At 43.1% G+C, this 20,682-nt stretch overlaps 3 protein-coding genes across 3 annotated transcripts; all 3 read left to right on the top strand.

Annotated features, from left to right (window-relative positions):
- Positions 1 to 6,802: 6,802 nt before the first annotated feature.
- On the top strand, positions 6,803 to 14,486 carry LOC310796919 (zinc finger protein RFP-like). Its single transcript, XM_083659168.1, has 2 exons — positions 6,803 to 6,838; positions 12,331 to 14,486. Exon 2 carries the CDS (start codon positions 12,346 to 12,348, stop codon positions 13,987 to 13,989), a length of 1,644 nt encoding a protein of 547 aa, XP_083515294.1. The 5' UTR covers positions 6,803 to 6,838; positions 12,331 to 12,345; the 3' UTR covers positions 13,990 to 14,486.
- Positions 14,487 to 14,502: 16 nt separating this feature from the next.
- LOC310797342 (uncharacterized protein) lies at positions 14,503 to 20,667 on the top strand (the record flags this gene model as incomplete). The annotated part of the gene is made up of 2 exons (XM_083659711.1): positions 14,503 to 15,865; positions 20,367 to 20,667. The coding sequence occupies exons 1-2, from the start codon at positions 15,270 to 15,272 to the stop codon at positions 20,665 to 20,667; spliced, it is 897 nt and encodes a 298-aa protein (XP_083515837.1). The 5' UTR covers positions 14,503 to 15,269.
- LOC310796924 (E3 ubiquitin-protein ligase TRIM21-like) lies at positions 17,653 to 19,287 on the top strand (the record flags this gene model as incomplete). Its single annotated transcript, XM_083659172.1, has 1 exon — positions 17,653 to 19,287. The coding sequence occupies one exon, from the start codon at positions 17,653 to 17,655 to the stop codon at positions 19,285 to 19,287; it is 1,635 nt and encodes a 544-aa protein (XP_083515298.1).
- Positions 20,668 to 20,682: the final 15 nt, after the last annotated feature.

Raw genomic sequence — 20,682 nt, 5'->3', positions numbered from 1 at the left:
ACTAAACATTCATGTTCCTCAGGATTCATTGTCAGTTAAGACAATTTACACACACATAGTTTTTTTTTCCTTCAGGTAACTACTACGCATTCTAATGTTGAATTTTATTTTATAGAACAACAACCAAAACACTTTGCAGACTTGTCTAGCACATTTGTATATTCATTTGTTCTTTCAATAGGGCTCTCCACTGAGAGAAGACCAGTAACTACTGATGTAACTTGTCTCTTTACCTTTCTTCTTCTTAACAAAGTGTGTGGTGTTATGGCTCATGTTCATGTGACGTAGACAAAGTGATTTAGTTGTATTGTATTAGTGTGTGTGTGTGGGGGGGGGGGGGGTTCGGTTAAAGTTCAACAAGAATCCAGTATTTTTCTTTATATCCCATTTTTCTTTGATCATTAAAGTGAGTGTGTGAAAACTACACATTTTCCAGTTTCATTGTAACACCTCTCTTCACTCCTCTAACGGTGCATGATGCACACCACAGTGACACTAGTCAGTTGTTCATTCATTCATTGTGTATTGGATGCATCTGTCATCTCCTTCCAAAGCATGCTGGGATACCTGGTGATGGATGAGAGCATTTACAGCAACATGAGGAGGGGCTAAGTTCAAAATGTCAAATGGAAAGACAGCAAGACGACCAATCAAGCTGCAGCACCAAGTGACCAGCAGGGCAGGGTGGACAGCCACTCCAAGCCACTTTTGCTGTGCTGGTGTGCACTGGCTGTGCATAGCTTACTTCCTGCAGTGTTTGCTAGTACAATATAGAGCTTAGATCAGGCCAAAAAAAAACAAGCCCGGCCCGGCCTGTCCCATTGGCTGCATTTATTTATGGGGCCGAACCCGAAATGTTCTTAGTAAGTTGCTGTTGATCTATTCCAGGGGTTTTCAAAGTGGGAGGTGGGCCTCCCCAGGGGGGCTCCAAGCAGTTCCAGGGGGCGCTCAGTGAAGTGAAACAATATTACATTAGTTATCAAAAGGTGATCACATAGAATATCCTCAATGTGTCTGATTTGGTTAAACAGATAGTTGAGAGATAGAGTCGTTTGGGGGAATTTTGACAGATTTTCCCCACTTTCCCAGAGTTAGAAACAAATAAATGCCTTCAGACAGACCTTGATGTATTTGGTGTTGTCTGAAGTATGTCAAACACCAATCTAAGGCCATCTTGGCTTTAATTGTTGAGTGTCTATGGGATCAAATAACACAATCATGATGATCCCATAGGCATCCAGGAATTGAAGCTTTGCCTGGGGGGAGGCCCACAGTCTCATACTTTGAAAACCCCTGATCTATTCTAAACTATATCCATGTGTCTGTTCAGTCTTATGAATTCATATGGTTTTAGGGTTAGAATAATAATACATTTAATTAATAAGAAGTCCAGGGAGTCACTTTTGTACAATAATACAATTTGTAAATTAATGGCCGACGCCCAGGTGATCTTCCTGTGTAACCCCGCCGACAAGCTCTGCAAGCCTCAGATCGTCTACCTGCCGGCGGGCGCCGTCCCGGTGCTGTGCGACCCGCGCCACAACCCGGCCTGCAGGCCCATGACAGAGGAGGAGATGAAAGCTGCTGCACCTCCCCCTCCCCCTCCGCCCCCACCTCCTGCTCCCAAAGAGTCTGTCCCACCCACACCCCCGCCTCCACCTCCTGTCAAGGGCATGGAGTAGGCCTACGACTGTGACCCGTACTGGGACCCTGACTGCCTCATCAACCACCCTCCCCGCCCCATCACAGAAACTGCCGCACCGGCTGCGCCCGTTGAGGAGAAAGTGGTGAAAGAGGAGGTGGCACCAGCTGAGGAACATGTTGCTGAAGCACCAGTGGAGCAGAAAGCCCCCGACTTTGACCCTTATGATTTCAAACGTGACCTCTATGACCCCTTCCGTTACGCTGATCCAGCTCCAGAGCCTGAGTAAAAATCAAGCTTAAAAAATATAGCCTACAATGCAGGGAAAGACTAAAATATTAAGTACAGGATCAATCCAGCCAGGACTGCTTCAGAGGACAGGCAAACACACAATATTTGTATGGCCATTGTTTGTCCAAATCACAAATTACACTGTATGATGTCATGTTTGTATGTGTGTGTGTGTTCATAAAAAATAAATGCACAATTAAGTTGTGTGCCAATTATTTGTGGTACTACTACAGCTCTGTCTCTAGTGGTAAGAATAAAAAACAATCACCAAATTGATTTTCGATTTTAGCAGAAAAAACAAGTCCAAAAAGAGACTCCACTTGCTTTCAGGCACTCTTAAAGTGAAAGAGAGCAGAGCTAGGAGTGCCCAATAATATCAAAGCCTTTATAGTCCATGGGCCAAGGCAAAAATCGGTACCACCTGAGGTGACCGCACGATTTTGTTTTTTTTGTCTTCCTACATGTCTCTAGTTTATATGTTGGTATGATAACCCTGCCGATTTGGTAGCTTAAGGATAGTTATCACTCTGTAAACAAACCTAAATGACAAAACCCTGATTTCTGTGTATTAGTCCAGATGATATGTGAAAATGATGTTCCCTTTTTCGTAAAAGCATGAAAGTTGGTACGCTTATAGTTTGGGGCCCTGTAGCCTACAGTTTCAGAAATTGAGCCATCGCAAAAATGCCTTGTGGCGGCCATTTTAATTCTGCCATAAGCAAATTATGTAGTTTGCATCATATCTCCTGAACCACACATGCTAACACTGAAAAGGAGATGTCTATCCCAACGTTTTCATGGTCAAGGATTACAATGATACCATATAGAACATCATAAACTGTTAAAGTGACTAATCAATGGTGAATTTGATGACGTTGTGAGAAGGAAATGACAGTATCTGATAACCGATGCTATAACTTCAAAGCCATGACCATTCTCTGGCTAAGATGTTTTGATGAGTGATTTGACTTATATAGACCTTTTGTTAAAATAGCGCCCAGGTCCCTCCTAAAGATCCTGGGATTTTCCTTGCCAGATGGCCAAATCCAAGATGGCCACTGGCGCCATGTTAAAAAATTGACTTTTGACCCAGAGCACATAGAATAATGTATGAAGACACTTTTCGGTGTAAGTCAACCACGAGGAATCCGATTCTGACATCAGTTTGACATTATGGCATAGTTATGACCCAGAATTCCAAGATGGCTGCCATCCAGTATTGTGGAAATGAATGGGAAGGTGAATTTTGAATGGGAAGGTATACTGTGCGTTTGGGGTTTACCACAAGGAAGGAGATTAACAATGGTGGATGTTTTGGGAGTCATTTCAGAATTATGTTCACTGAAAAGATGTTAATGTCAACACCCATTTTACCTTGGTACTGCTGCAACTACTCCCAGGATTTCTTGCATTAAACAGTCCCTCCAGGATTTTTTTGTGATTATTGCGATCATAAATGCTTGATTTTGCGGCCGCTTTTGTCAGAATTTGCAATGCAATTTGCGACATTTTATGTGATTTTTTTTGCGGTAAAATTGCGGGAACTGGCAAAAATTGCGGAGTTGAGGAAAAAAATTCTATTTTATTTTTTAATTTTTAATTACATTTTTTCTTTTCCTCCCTTCATCGTTTCTCTTCTCCTTTCTTCCTCATCCTCAATAATGCTATTATCACTTTGCCTTTTCTCATACCTTTTGCTTAGTGCTTTATATATTTCCTCTTATCCTTATTTCCACTTTATACTTTACTTTATTTCATTTGGCAGATGCCTTTCTCCAAAGCGACGTACAGAGGGATAAAAAACAAGCATAGATCATGTAACATACATAGTGGAAAGCAGAGATAATGAAAAAGATAAATAAAATAAAGAACCAAAAACAGTTGACAGTCCGTGGGCAGCATATAAGGGAGATGAAGAAGTAAGGTTGTTCCTTGTTCCTTGTTCCTTTGTTAAATATTCAAACAACTAGACCCTAAGCTAAATATGCCACCTGTGTGTGTGTGTGTGTGTGTGTGTGTGTGTGTGTGTGTGTGTGTGTGTGTGTGTGTGTGTGTGTGTGTGTGTGTGTGTGTGTGTGTGTGTGTGTGTGTGTGTGTGTGTGTGTGTGTGTGTTTGTGTGTGTGTGTGGGTCTCAAATGCTTGGCGCTAGCAAAGTGGCTGTCCAGTGACGATTTCTGTTTGTGTTCCTCCATGACAGTGTTGCACGGAGTGCAAATTAGTTTGCCTCCACTTTCATGCAAAACATTTGGTAATTGTTTTGCGGTTATTTTTGTTGGCAAATATGAGGGGTTTGCCCTCCTCATCGCAATGCATGCACAGTCACACATGAAGATCAGACTGCGTGTGGCAGACAGTGGCTTCTCACTGGAGTTGGTGGGAAAACTACCTGTCACTGGTCCGTCCCACTTGAAGGTGAGGCCTGTCCCATTTGGAGATGCTCCAGGTGTATACAGTAGCCTACAATGCAAAATGAAGAGCATCAGGTTTGATAACATGCGCACCTGTTCAGGTATGCATCTGGGTGTGGCGCTGTGGCTCGTGAAGCAGTCAGACATTTTGAGACAGAGCAGAGCAGGTACAGACGGAGGCAGGGTGAGTATTATTACAACATTATTATTATTTGACTGTAACAGTCTCTGAGTCTGTTTTCTACTGAACTATGTGTACTGCTTTCACATGGTACAAACTCAGCCCGGTTCTTCCAAATGAAATGAGATCATGATCTTTTCATTCTGAGATGAGGATCTGATCGAAGAATGCCTACATGATGCAGTATTATTTATGAGTTGGTTTGACACACTGCGTGGCCATCTTTCTGTCAGATATTATAATTAGAAAGACAACAGTGTGTACAGATTGAGGTTTAATCTGGTCCAAACCTGAGCAGCTGTTCTGTCTGCAACTTGTTTCTGACTTGACTTTACTTTGAGCTGTGTGAGTTAAACAGGGTTTCCACAGGTCCTTGAAATCCTTGAAAGTTTGTGAATTTGAGAAAAATAATTTAGGCCTTGAAAGTTTATTTAAATAGACATAAATAGACATGGGTCATTGAAAGTACTTGAATTTATATTTTATATTTTCTGCAAGAATAGAAATTTAAGTTATTTTAAGTTTATTTTAACCAAATACTCCGCTGCGCTTGATCGCACCATAATCTCTATGCTGTGCAGCGCAGCGCAGAGTAAAATTCCTTTTGGATATGTCATTACGGACGTGCCACGCCAGGACATCAAATTCTGCTGCTAAAATTGGATATTAGCAGATAATTCAGTGAGGCAATCAACTATAACTCACTGAGAAACTTTTATCACATCGCAAAGAGGGAAATAAATTGAGGAAACTTGTTGGACAATGGACATAGGCTATTCACCTTCACCTATCCCATAGTCTCGCTGGCCAGCCTCCCCTCCCACGCAGGTCTCCATAGTGGGATTGCGATGGGCGGCACTTAGCGGCAGTGCCTTTGGAAAATAGTTTCCAACAATCCACCGATTCTGACATCAGTTTGACATTATGGCATAGTTATGACCCAGAATTCCAAGATGGCTGCCATCCAGTATTGTGGAAATGAATGGGAAGGTGAATTTTGAATGGGAAGGTATACTGTGCGTTTGGGGTTTACCACAAGGAAGGAGATTAACAATGGTGGATGTTTTGGGAGTCATTTCAGAATTATGTTCACTGAAAAGATGTTAATGTCAACACCCATTTTACCTTGGTACTGCTGCAACTACTCCCAGGATTTCTTGCATTAAACAGTCCCTCCAGGATTTTTTTGTGATTATTGCGATCATAAATGCTTGATTTTGCGGCCGCTTTTGTCAGAATTTGCAATGCAATTTGCGACATTTTATGTGATTTTTTTTTGCGGTAAAATTGCGGGAACTGGCAAAAATTGCGGAGTTGAGGAAAAAAATTATATTTTATTTTTTTATTTTTAATTACATTTTTTCTTTTCCTCCCTTCATCGTTTCTCTTCTCCTTTCTTCCTCATCCTCAATAATGCTATTATCACTTTGCCTTTTCTTTTGCTTAGTGCTTTATATATTTCCTCTTATCCTTATTTCCACTTTACTTTACTTTACTTTATTTCATTTGGCAGATGCCTTTCTCCAAAGCGACGTACAGAGGGATAAAAAACAAACATAGATCATGTAACATACATAGTGGAAAGCAGAGATAATGAAAAAGATAAATAAAATAAAGAACCAAAAACAGTTGACAGTCCGTGGGCAGCATATAAGGGAGATGAAGAAGTAAGGTTGTTCCTTGTTCCTTGTTCCTTTGTTAAATATTCAAACAACTAGACCCTAAGCTAAATATGCCACCTGTGTGTGTGTGTGTGTGTGTGTGTGTGTGTGTGTGTGTGTGTGTGTGTGTGTGTGTGTGTGTGTGTGTGTGTGTGTGTGTGTGTGTGTGTGTGTTTGTGTGTGTGTGTGGGTCTCAAATGCTTGGCGCTAGCAAAGTGGCTGTCCAGTGACGATTTCTGTTTGTGTTCCTCCATGACAGTGTTGCACGGAGTGCAAATTAGTTTGCCTCCACTTTCATGCAAAACATTTGGTAATTGTTTTGCGGTTATTTTTGTTGGCAAATATGAGGGGTTTGCCCTCCTCATCGCAATGCATGCACAGTCACACATGAAGATCAGACTGCGTGTGGCAGACAGTGGCTTCTCACTGGAGTTGGTGGGAAAACTACCTGTCACTGGTCCGTCCCACTTGAAGGTGAGGCCTGTCCCATTTGGAGATGCTCCAGGTGTATACAGTAGCCTACAATGCAAAATGAAGAGCATCAGGTTTGATAACATGCGCACCTGTTCAGGTATGCATCTGGGTGTGGCGCTGTGGCTCGTGAAGCAGTCAGACATTTTGAGACAGAGCAGAGCAGGTACAGACGGAGGCAGGGTGAGTATTATTACAACATTATTATTATTTGACTGTAACAGTCTCTGAGTCTGTTTTCTACTGAACTATGTGTAGGCTACTGCTTTCACATGGTACAAACTCAGCCCGGTTCTTCCAAATGAAATGAGATCATGATCTTTTCATTCTGAGATGAGGATCTGATCGAAGAATGCCTACATGATGCAGTATTATTTATGAGTTGGTTTGACACACTGCGTGGCCATCTTTCTGTCAGATATTATAATTAGAAAGACAACAGTGTGTACAGATTGAGGTTTAATCTGGTCCAAACCTGAGCAGCTGTTCTGTCTGCAACTTGTTTCTGACTTGACTTTACTTTGAGCTGTGTGAGTTAAACAGGGTTTCCACAGGTCCTTGAAATCCTTGAAAGTTTGTGAATTTGAGAAAAATAATTTAGGCCTTGAAAGTTTATTTAAATAGACATAAATAGACATGGGTCATTGAAAGTACTTGAATTTATATTTTATATTTTCTGCAAGAATAGAAATTTAAGTTATTTTAAGTTTATTTTAACCAAATACTCCGCTGCGCTTGATCGCACCATAATCTCTATGCTGTGCAGCGCAGCGCAGAGTAAAATTCCTTTTGGATATGTCATTACACACGGACGTGCCACGCCAGGACATCAAATTCTGCTGCTAAAATTGGATATTAGCAGATAATTCAGTGAGGCAATCAACTATAACTCACTGAGAAACTTTTATCACATCGCAAAGAGGGAAATAAATTGAGAAAACTTGTTGGACAATGGACATAGGCTATTCACCTTCACCTATCCCATAGTCTCGCTGGCCAGCCTCCCCTCCCACGCAGGTCTCCATAGTGGGATTGCGATGGGCGGCACTTAGCGGCAGTGCCTTTGGAAAATAGTTTCCAACAATCCAACTTGCCCTTTTCAGCGTGTAGCAACGAGCTAGCGTGTAGCTTTCTGCCGTTAGCTTGCTAGCTAGTTAGCGTTGTTGTTTTCACTGAGGCGGCAGGGCACTATTTACAGCGACACACATTCCACCCTACACACTATTTTTTTGTTTATGAAAGTCCAATAGTTGATTTTCCACTGACTGAGTCATCCAATGACAAATTGTCATCCAGTCATGCTCCTCCTTATAGCATTGTCGTGATTGGATGACTGGCCGTCAATCAATCATCTCACTGGATTGCACACAGCTGCGATATTCTTCAAACAGGCAGAAGGGACAGGGGCAGAATCTAGGGACAGATCTGTGTGGAGTTTGCATGTTCTCCCCGTGCCTCCCGGGGGTTTCCTTCATATAGGAACCCCCTTCACAAAAACATGCAACATCCTGGTTGCTAATGTGGTTCCTCCTCTGATCGTTAAGGGCGCCTGTTCAGAGGGAGGGGAACTGGTTGGAATAGCGTGAACCTCCCACGTGCTATGTCCTACCGGTGAAGCTTCCTCTGTCAGGTGAAAAGAAGCGGCCTTGTGACTGCCCATGTCTCGGAGGAAGCATGGAGCCAGTCTCGGCTCTCCCCAGATCGGCAGAGGAGAGAGTAGCAACCAGGATTGAGAAAATCAAAAATGAGCACTAATGGGGGATAAAATGGGATAAAAAAAAAAAAAAAAATCTAGGGACAGGGGCAGAATCTAACAACCGGTTCGAGCATCCCAAGAGATTATAATATAATATTATGCACAAGCTTGTGCAACACGTCTCCTTACGTCTCCAAAGTTCCCAATCATCCTTACAATTCGTTCTAGTTGTGAGATGTATATATACCCCGCCTAAAAATGTGCTTTAGACTTAGGGTGTTAATTCATATAGTCACTTTTTTTATTTTTATTTTGGCCAACATTGAAATATTACAACTTGTGGTAAACATTTGGTAAAGATAAATATTACTATCTACCACTTATTTAGCTTCATTTGGTTGCTTCCTTGTCACCACAATGCTTCATGGGACATTATGCAAATATATGTGTCAGCCCTGGGTTGGAGGGGGGAGAGGAACATGTCAGCTGTGTGTGTGTGTGTGTGTGTGTGTGTGTGTGTGTGTGTGTGTGTGTGTGTGTGTGTGTGTGTGTGTGTGTGTGTGTGTGTGTGTGTGTGTGTGTGTGTGTGTGTGTGTGTGTGTGTGCACGTGCGTGCGTCAACAGGTTCAACAATACTTTTCTGCACAGTATATGCTAGGTTTCCAGCCTTGTTTATATTAATATGTTTTGATTGAGAAGAGGTAAATACTCTAAGTTTAAGCTATTTGTTTTTGTTTGATTACATTGTAGTATGTCAGCCTGTCACTAATTCACTGTTTAAAACTGACGTGGCAGATTTCTTTTTTTTTTTTACTGAGAAGCAGTTCAGAAATATATAAGCGTTTATAAAGTTATTTGAGTTTTGTTTGATTACATTTATTTCACTGAATATCAATGATTAGAACACAAATTAAATTCGTCATACTTTTTGAACGGGTTAGATACTGTAAATTGGCCAATAATATCACCACTAGATAGGTATTAATACCATGTCTTTTTTCTTTATAAAGAAAGGTACGACTGCAGTATTTGGGCGTAGGGAAAAAAAAGTGACTTGACTTGGGACTTGACTTGCCTTAACTAAGGACTCGACTTGACTTGACTTGACAAAACCTGTGACTTGACTTGACTTGACTTGCCCAAAACAAAATGACTTGGGACTTGCTTGAGACTTGGACCAAATGACTTGGGACTTACTTGAGACTTGGACTGAAGTGACTTGGTCCCATGTCTGGCATATAGGCTACCAAGAAGTGTGAATAGTGTCGTAAGAATTCCATTTTCAACTTAATAATCCAACACTATTTGCTTAAAAGAATATGATTTATTATAGCATGTGCGCACATGGAAGCTCTGTTATCATTCCTCTCAACAGACCAACTTCTTTTCCATAATCCACCATAGAATTTCAAAGCAAATAGGTAACTTACCCGTTAATTATGGTCAATCTCCGCCCACTGCGTCCCCTTGGGGCAGTGAGGAGGCCCAAACAGCCCTCTTTGTCGACTGTGTTCACTGCTCCCAGGTGATGTTAAAACAGGCTTCAGACCACGTCCCTTGTTCGACCGGGTTTCGCACCAAACTGTGGTGAGGAATCATAACTCTAACTTCATAAAACCAATACAAACCAGAAGGTGAAAGTATTAGAAAAGATTTATTTACAAAAACAAAGTCTCACAGAGCCCTGTGGTTCAGTCCCATCTCCTGTCCATGGGGACTGACCCCACCTTCGTGTTCGTCACTTCCTTTTATAGACTTCTAACTGAAGTCCCACGACAAGGAATAGCTTTATGCACCTAGCGCCCCCTACGTCTAGGAGGAGGTATTACAACAACATCTAAATTCTCTCCACAATAGAGATTACTGAGGCGAGAGATTTTGTTCAAGACATCAGTTGTGTCCTCATCAATATAGGAGAGTTTCATTATGGTATAATGAAGTCAATATATTGAGATGAATGCCTCACAAACAACTCTCAGGCAGCTGGATAATATCCAGAAAAAGGCAATTAAAATCATAGGTGTGGATGAGGACTCTGCCCATAAGGATTTTGCCATCACCAAGTTGAGCCATCGCAGAACAGTTGCTGCAACAACTGTTCTTTTCAAAATGCACACCACCAAGTGCCCAGCAGACCTGAAAGCGCTGCTACCCCCCGCTCATGTCCCAGGTCGAACCACCCGGAGGCTCCCCAACCATGCCCTGTCACTGCCCAGGGCAAACACCAAATGCCTGAACAGGAGCTTTCTCCACTCTGCCATAGCAACATGGAACAGCCTTCCCCCCGTGGTTGTTGGAGACATTACATCAAGCAGTGTTGATGCCTTCAAGAAGAGACTGAACAAGCACCTCCTCAGCACGAGACCCTAAAACTCAAGGACTTCTATTTATCATACTCAATCAGTCTCACATATATGTATGAGTAGCTGCAGTTCAATGCTAGGCTCTCTGAATGTTGTTCATGAAGCCTGTATCTGTAATAGCATTAAAAAAAAAAAAAAAAATGCACTTTTGGTGAATGAACCATTGTCAGATAAAATCGTGCGACCCAAGGTGGGTTGTCTCCTAGGGCAGTTGTCTTGCCCCACCCCCTCCCCTGATCACCACCAACATCATGGCTCCTGTAGAAATCCCTATGGGGGGATTATCTATCCTATACGTCACTGACACCCCCCCCCCCCTCTCTCATCTCAAGAGGAGCGTCATCATATCATGGAGCCATATGCCACACTTAAACTGGTTATTTGTTCAATAAAGTTTATTAATCCTTCCAAGTCAAGTCAAGTTTATTTGTATAGCCCTAATTTACAAGCATGTCCCAGAGGGCTTCACAGAAAATATGTCTTGCTAATTCTAGCTGACACAACAGTAGCAAATTACAGAATAAAGATAACACATTGAACAATTGATAGAGAAATATAGAAATATAGGATAGTTAAGTGTAAGATAGAGGTGGGAGATTACACTCACTGCATATGGTCATGTCCTAAGATAGAACGATACTGGTCAGACATAGTGCAGCAGTTGAGTGTCATCTTTGGTGTGGAGTTGGACCCAGACCCTGTCAGCCTTATTCTTGGTCTTCCCCATAAGAAACTCATTTATAAACATCACAAATGGCTATTTAATTTATTAACTTTTGCTGCTAGAAAAAATATTATTTTATTTTGGATTAAAGACAAACCTCCAACAAAGAGGAACTGGCACCAGATAATTATGCAGCTTATGCCTCTGGAGTTCATGACATGTATGCTGCACTCAACAACCGATGTCTTTTATAAAGTGTGGGAGCCCTACCTGAAATATATTGACCCTAACCTAGCAGAGACACTAACTATTGGATACCTCAACCGAAGTGATATTGCCACCTGAGTATTGCCTTTTGCCTTGTACATCTAATTTAATTTAATTTATTTTATCGTATTCTCATTCATTTGTCCATCCTTTTCTTTACTGTTGTCCACATCTATGTCTTTGTGAAGTGTTTGAGCTGCCCTGTCCTTTTGTTTTTGTTTTTTGTCTTTGTCGTTGTCTTGTCTTGTAAAATTTAAAATTGAATAAAAATATTATTGAAAAAATATATATAGGATAGAGCAAAGGAGAGAGCAGGAGAAGGGAGGAGAGCAGGGGGAATGTGAGAGAGTGATGGAGTGGGGAGGGAATGGGAAATGTTGGTCTCTCGTGACTGAAGTATATTTAGAAAGCCAGTAGAAAGCAGCAATAATCGGCTGTTGAACTTGTAAGAAGCTAAGTTCATTGTCATTAACCCAACAGTGTCTCTATAGACATGCCAATGAAAGCTTTTTAAATTATTGGACACGCCTTAGCTCTCCTCCTCGTTGACAGTTTAAAAGTGCATAAAACGTGAGTGTAGTCCCTTTTTTGCCCTTTTTCTTTATCCAACTTCAGTTTCCCTTTTAAAGGTATTGTTATTCAAAAATTATGTAATAAATGTTGTTATTTCACACTTTCCCTTCAGGTCTCGTGTCTAGATATGTCTGCTGCCAGCAGTCTCCAGTCCAGTCTCCAAGAGCAGTTTCTGTGCTCCATCTGTCGGGCTGTGTTCACTGATCCAGTCACCATACCATGTGGACACAACTTCTGCAAGAACTGCATCACACAGCGCTGGGATGTTAGTGTTCCAGTGTGCCAGTGTCCCAGGTGCCAGAAGCATTTCAAAAGAAGACCTACGCTGCATGTCAATACTTTCATATCGGAGATGGCTGCTCAGTTCAGAAGGTCAGCTCAGATGAAAGCCAGCAGCTGCCCAGACCAGCAAAGTGCCAAACCAGGAGAAGTTCCCTGTGACATCTGCACAGGGACCAAACGGAAGGCCATGAATTTCTGCCTGGTGTGTGAGGCCTCCTACTGTGAGACTCACCTGGAGCCTCATCAGAGAGTGAAGGGCCTGAAACGACACAAGCTGATGGATCCTGTGGAGAACCTGGAATGCAGGATGTGTAAGAAGCATGACAGACCGCTATTGCTGTTCTGCAAGACTGACCAGATGTGTGTATGTCAGTTCTGCACTGAGACAGACCACAAGTCACATGACATTGTTCCTCTGAAAGAAGAATATGAAGGAAAGAAGACTGAGCTGGGGAAGACGGAGGCTGAAATTCAGCAGAAGATCCAGGAGAGACGACTGAAGATTCAGGAGATCAAACACTCAGTGGAGCTCAGTAAGGAAGATGCAGACAGAGAGATAGCAGACAGTGTGCAGGTCTTCACCGCTCTGAGGCAGTCTGTGGAGAGAGGCCAGGCTGAGCTCATTGAGACGATTGAAGAGAAGCAGAAAACAACAGAGAAGCAGGCTGAAGGCTTGATCAAAGAGCTGGAACAGGAGATCTCTGAGCTGATGAAGAGAACCGCTGAGATGGAGCAGCTCTCACACACTGAAGACTACCTTCACCTCATCCAAAGCTTCCCATCCCTGAACACTCCTCCACACACCAAGGACTGGACAGAGGTCCATATCCACTCATCATATGAGGGGGCTGTGAGGAGAGCTGTGGCTCCGCTGGAGGAGACACTCAGTAAAGAGAAGGAGAAGCTGCTTGATGCTGAGCTGAAGAGGATCCAGCAGTTTGCAGTGGATGTGACTCTGGATCCTAATACAGCACTCGCCAGTCTCATCCTGTCTCATGACGGGAAACAAGTACATGATGGTGGTGTAATGAAGAATCTCCCAGACAACCCAGAGAGATTCTCTACTTGTGCCTGTGTCTTAGCAAAGCAGAGCTTCTCTTCAGGAAAGTTTTACTACGAGGTTCAGGTTAAAGGGAAGACTCGCTGGGATGTAGGAGTGGCCAGAGGATCGATCAACAGGAAGGGAGACATCACACTGAGACCTGAGGATGGCTACTGGACTATAGATTTGAGGAATGGAAAGTACAAAGCTTTTGCTGGCCCTGCTGTCCTCCTCTCGCTGAAGACGAAGCCTCAGAAGGTGGGGGTGTTTGTGGATTATGAGGACGGTCTAGTCTCCTTTTATGATGTAGATGCTGCAGCTCTGATCTACTCCTTTACTGGCTGCACCTTCACTGAGAAACTCTACCCATACTTCGGTCCCCATACTAATAAAGGTGGTAAAAACTCCACCCCTCTGATCATCTCTCCTGTCAATCACACAGATTAGACTAAACATTCATGTTCCTCAGGATTCATTGTCAGTTAAGACAATTTACAGATATGTTGTTGATTTTTCAGGTAACTAATAGCCATTGATGTTGAATTTTATTTTATAGAACAACAAAAACACTTCTCAGACTTGTCTAGCACATTAAGATTAATGTGTTCTTTCAATAGGGAAGAGAAGCCCAGTAACTACTGATGTAACTTGTCTCTTGACCTTTCTTCCTCTTGGCAAAATGTGTGGTGTTATACAGTAGCTCATGTTGATGTGACGTAGACAAAGTGATTTAGTTTTATTATTGGGGGGGTTAAAGTTAAACAAGAATCCAGTATTTTTCTTTATATCCCATTTTTCTTTGATCATTAAAGTCAGTGTGTGAAAACTACACATTTTCCAGTTTCATTGTAACACCTCTCTCTATTCACTCCTCTAACAGTGCATGATGCACACCACAGTGACACTAGTCAGTTGTCCATTCATTCATTGTGTGTTGGATGCATCTGTCATCTCCTTCCAAAGCATGCTGGGATACCTGGCGATGGATGAGAGCATTTACAGCAACATGAAGAGGGGCTAAGTTCAAAATGTCAAATGGAAAGACAGCAAGACAACCAATCAAGCTGCAGCACCAAGCGACCAGCAGGGCAGGGTGGACAGCCACTCCAAGCCACTTTTGCTGTGCTGGTGTGCACTGGCTGTGCATAGCTTACTTCTTGTTGCAGTGTTTGCTAGTACAATATAGAGCTTAGATCTGGCCCAAAAAAACAAGCCCGGCCCGGCCTGTCCCATTGGCTGCATTTATTTATGGGGCCGAACCCGAAATGTTCTTAGTAAATTGCTGTTGATCTATTCCAGGGGTTTTCAAAGTGGGAGGCAGGCCTCCCCAGGGGGGCTCCAAGCAGTTTCAGGGGACGCTCAGTGAAGTGAAACAATATTACATTAGTTATCAAAAGGTGATCACATAGAATATCCTCAATGTGTCTTGATTTGGTTAAAGAGATAGTTGAGAGATACAGTCGTTTGGGGGAATTTTGACAGATTTCCCCACTTTCCCAGAGTTAGAAACAAATAAATGCCTTCAGACAGACCTTGATGTATTTGGTGTTGTCTGAAGTATGTCAAACACCAATCTGAGGCCATCTTGGCTTTAATTGTTGAGTGTCTATGGGATCAAATAACACAATCATGATGATCCCATAGGCATCCAGGAATTGAAGCTTTGCCTGTGGGGAGGTTCACAGTCTCATACTTTGAAAACCCCTGATCTATTCTAAACTATATCCATGTGTCTGTTCAGTCTTATGAATTCATATGGTTTTATGGTTAGAATAATAACACATTTAATTAATAAGAAGTCCAGGGAGTCACTTTTGTACAATAATACAATTTGTAAATTAATGGCCGACGCCCAGGTGATCTTCCTGTGTAACACCACTGACAAGCTCTGCAAGCCTCAGATCGTCTACCTGCCGACGGGCGCCGTCCCGGTGCTGTGCGACCCGCGCCACAACCCGGCCTGCAGGCCCATGACAGAGGAGGAGATGAAAGCTGCTGCACCTCCCCCTCCCCCTCCGCCCCCACCTCCTGCTCCCAAAGAGTCTGTCCCACCCACACCCCCGCCTCCACCTCCTGTCAAGGGCATGGAGTACGACTGCGACCCGTACTGGGACCCCGACTGCCTCATCGACCACCCTCCCCGCCCCATCACAGAAACTGCCGCACCGGCTGCGCCCGTTGAGGAGAAAGAGGAGGTGGCACCAGCTGAGGAACATGTTGCTGAAGCACCAGTGGAGCAGAAAGCCCCCGACTTTGACCCTTATGATTTCAAACGTGACCTCTATGACCTCTTCCGTTACGCTGATCCAGCTCCAGAGCCCGAGTAAAAATCAAGCTTAAAAAATATAGCCTACAATGCAGGGAAAGAGTAAAATATTAAGTACAGGATCAATCCAGCCAGGACTGCTTCAGAGGACAGGCAAACACACAATATTTGTATGCTCATTGTTTGTCCAAATCACAAATTACACTGTATGATGTCATGTTTGTATGTGTGTGTTCATAAAAAATAAATACACAATAAAGTTGTGTGCCAATTATTTGTGGTACTACTACAGTTCTCTGTCTCTAGTGGTAAGAATAAAAACCAATCAACAAATTGATTTGACCCCGCCCCCAAAGGGCGGAGCAACAGGAAACGGAGGAGAGAGCATTTCAACGTCACATTCCGGAATTGAAAGAGAAAGTAACTCGCGACAACATTGCTGCTTGCTGCAGTTGAGGAAAGTGTCTCTCTGTTTATCTCAAAAGAAAAGAAAACTAGCGGTAAGTAACAGCAGATCATATTTACTGTCTGTGTTTAAACAGAGAGCAAGAAAGAACACAAACTTGCTGCTAGGCCGATCCAGATAATGGAATGGAATGCAGTCTGTTATCGTATGATTTCACTGAAGTGTAGTCTACGATTTTCGATTTTAGCAGAAAAAATAAGTCCAAAAAGAGACTCCACTTGCTTTCAGGCACTCTTAAAAGTGAAAGAGAGGAGAGCTAGGAGTGCCCAATAATATCAAAGCCTTTATCAGCATGGCTAAAACCAACATTAACAAGCCAACATGAGCAGCGTGGTCTTCATCAGGCCATCAGCTGACAGGTGAGGCCTCAGGCCATATTGATGAGTTGAATGTGTTCTGTTAAGCCTGACCCAGAGATCAGCAGGAATCAGTAAGGGAATGCCTCTGTAACACATGGAGCCTCTGAAACTGGTCAAAATGGAGATAAGGAGGATCATATGAAATGATTTCTTCCTAAAAATGTTGACGTGTCAGCAAGCAACCATTCTCATCTTTAGAGTAGTATAAGTCCAAGTGAAATATGTGCCTGGGGATACTCAATTCAATCTAATGTTCTAATTTTTTTAATGTAATTGTTTATGAAAGTCCAATAGTTGATTTACCACTGAATATGATATCAAGAAAATATCATTAGTAAGACAGTGATTAAAAAAAGGATTATTAAGACAATTTAAAACAGAAAAACAGTCACTTATAGTTAGGAGATAAACTTGAGCCCACAAGAACACCAGTCTTTTTTTATTAAATGTTGTCTTTAAAGATAATTATGTGATTGTGAATGATCCAGTCAATTAAAGACAGTACAGCAACAACCTGATATCCAGCTGATAAGGCAGGACATGTCTCAAAGCAGACATGAACTTATGATAGAGATATTAGCATATAGGCTACCAAGGAGTGTGAATGGAGACATCAGTTGTGTCCTCAATATAGGAGGAGAGTTTCATTAATTGGTGAATGAACCATTGTCAGATAAAATCGTGTGACCCGAGGTGGGTTGTCTCCAAGGTCTGTTTGTATATTTAGAAAGTCAGTAGAAAGCAGCGTAATAATCGGCTGTTGAACTTGTAAGAAGTTAAGTTCATTGTCATTAACCCAACAGTGTCTCTATAGACAGGCCAATGAAAGCTTTTTAAATTATTGGACACACCTTAGCTCTCCTCCTCGTTGACGCTTTAAAACAGCATAAAAAATGAGTGTAGTCCCTTTTTTGCATTTTTTTTAATCCAACTTCAATTTCCCTTTTGAAGGTATTGTCATTCAAGAATTATGTAATAAATGTTATTTCACACTTTCCCTTCATGTCTTGTGTCTAGATATGTCTGCTGCCAGCTGTCTCCAGTCTGAAGAGCAGTTTCTGTGCTCCATCTGTCTGGATGTGTTCACTGATCCAGTCACCATACCATGTGGACACAACTTCTGCAAGAACTGCATCACACAGCACTGGGATGTTAGTGTCCAGTGCCAGTGTCCCATGTGTAACAAGATTCTCGACAGAAGACCTGAGCTGCATGTCAATACTTTCATATCTGAGATGGCTGCTCAGTTCAGAAAGTCAGCTCAGATGAAAGCTAGCAGCTGTCCAGACCAACAAAGTGCCAAACCAGGAGAAGTTCCCTGTGACGTCTGCACTGGGACCAAACGGAAGGCCATGAATTCCTGCCTGGTGTGTCAGGCCTCCTACTGTGAGACTCACCTGGAGCCTCATCAGAGAGTGAAGGGCCTGAAAAGACACAAGCTGATGGATCCTGTGGAGAACCTGGAAGGCAGGATGTGTAAGAAGCATGACAGACCGCTGGAGCTGTTCTGCAAGACTGACCAGATGTGTGTCTGTCAGTTCTGCACTGAGTCAGACCACAAGTCACATCGCTTTGTTCCTCTGAAAGAAGAATATGAAGGAAGGAAGGCTGAGCTGGAGAAGACGGAGGCTGAAATTCAGCAGAAGATCCAGGAGAGACGACTGAAGATTCAGGAGATCAAACACTCAGTGGAGCTCAGTAAGGAAGATGCAGACAGAGAGATAGCAGACGGTGTGCAGGTCTTCACCGCTCTGATACAGTCTGTGGAGAGAGGCCAGGCTGAGCTCATTGAGACGATCGAAGAGAAGCAGAAAACAACTGAGAAACAGGCTGAAGGCTTGATCAAAGAGCTGGAACAGGAGATCTCTGATCTGATGAAGAGAACCGCTGAGGTGGAGCAGCTCTCACACACTGAAGACCACATTCACCTCCTCCAAAGCTTCCCATCCCTGAACACTCCTCCACACACCAAGGACTGGATAGAGGTCCACATCCACTCATCATATGAGGGGGCTGTGAGGAGAGCTGTGGCTCAGCTGGAGGAGACACTCAGTAAAGAGATGGGGAAGCTGCTTGCTGATGTTGAGCTGAAGAGGGTCCAGCAATTTGCAGTGGATGTGACTCTGGATCCTGATACAGCAAATGCCTGGCTCATCCTGTCTCATGATGGGAAACAAGTACATGCTGGTGATGTAATGAAGAAACTCCCACGTAACCCAGAGAGATTCTCTTATTGTAGCTGTGTCTTAGCAAAGCAGAGCTTCTCTTCAGGGAAGTTTTACTATGAGGTTCAGGTTGAAGGGAAGACTGAGTGGGCTGTAGGAGTGGCCAGAGGATCGATCAACAGGAAGGGAAACATCAAACTGAGACCTAAGAAAGGCTACTGGACTGTATTGTTGAGGAATGAGTACAAAGCTGCTGCTGACCCTCCTGTCCTCCTCGCTCTGAAGACGAAGCCTCAGAAGGTGGGGGTGTTTGTGGATTATGAGGAGGGTCTGGTCTCCTTTTATGACGTAGATGCTGCAGCTCTGATCTACTCCTTTACTGGCTGCAGCTTCACTGAGAAACTCTACCCATACTTCTATCCTGGTCCTATTAGTAATGTTAAAAACTCTGCCCCCCTGATCATCTCTCCTGTCAATCACACAGATTAGACTAAACATTCATGTTCCTCAGGATTCATTGTCAGTTAAGACAATTTACACACACATAGTTTTTTTTCCTTCAGGTAACTACTAAGCATTCTAATGTTGAATTTTATTTTATAGAACAACGAAAACACTTTGCAGACTTGACACATTTGAATATTAATTTGTTCTTTCAATAGGGCTCTGAGAGAAGACCAGTAACTACTGATGTAACTTGTCTCTTTACCTTTCTTCTTCTTTTCAATGTGTGTGGTGTTATCTTCATGTAACGTAGACAAAGTATTTTAGTTTTATTATTGTGTGTGTGTGTGTGTGTGTGTGTGTGTGGGGGGGGGGGGTGGCTTGGTTAAAGTTAAACAAGAGTTCAGTATTTTTCTTTATATCCTGTTTTTGTTTCATCATTAAAGTGAGTGTTTGAAAACTACACATTTTCCAGTTTCATTGTAACACCTCTCTATTCACCCCTCTAACGGTGCATGATGCACACCACAGTGACACTAGTCAGTTGTCCATTCATTAAGTATTGGATGCATCTGTCATCTCCTTCCAAAGCATGCTGGGATACCTGGCGATGGATGAGAGCATTTACAGCAACATGAGGAGGGGCCAAGTTCAAAATGTCAAATGGAAAGACAGCAAGACGACCAATCAAGCTGCAGCAGCACCAAGCGACCAGCGGGGGCACGTCGGACAGCGACTCCAAGCCACTTTTGCTGTGCTGGTGTGCACTGGCTGTGCATAGCTTACTTCCTGTTACAGTGTTTGCTAGGACAATATAGAGCTTAGATCAGGCCCAAAAAAACAAGCCCGGCCCGGCCTGTCCCATTGGCTGCATTTATTTATGGGGCCGAACCCGAAATGTTCTTAGTAAGTTGCTGTTGATCTATTCCAGGGGTTTTCAAAGTGGGAGGCGGGCCTCCCCAGGGGGGCTCCAAGCAGTTTCAGGGGACGCTCAGTGAAGTGAAACAATATTACATTAGTTATCAAAAGGTGATCACATAGAATATCCTCAAAGTGTGTGATTTGGTTAACCCCCTTCGCCCCCACCTCCTCCCCCTCCGCCCCCACCTCCTGCTCCCAAAAAGTCTGTCCCACCCACACCCCCCCCCCCCCCCTCCACCTCCTGTCAAGGGCATGGAGTACGACTGTGACCCGTACTGGGACCCTGACTGCCTCATCGACCACCCTCCCCGCCCCATCACAGAAACTGCTGCACCGGCTGCGCCCGTTGAGGAGAAAGTGTTGAAAGAGGAGGTGGCACCAGCTGAGGAACATGTTGCTGAAGCACCAGTGGAGCAGAAAGCCCCCGACTTTGACCCTTATGATTTCAAACGTGACTTCTATGACCCCTTCCGTTATGCTGATCCAGCTCCAGAGCCTGAGTAAAAATCAAACTTAAAA

This window comes from Poromitra crassiceps, assembly GCF_964638095.1.
Source record: "Poromitra crassiceps genome assembly, chromosome: 23".
Classification (NCBI taxonomy): Eukaryota; Metazoa; Chordata; class Actinopteri; order Beryciformes; family Melamphaidae; genus Poromitra; species Poromitra crassiceps.
Note: the sequence above shows the minus strand (reverse complement) of the source record. Positions and strands in the feature narration are given on the sequence as shown.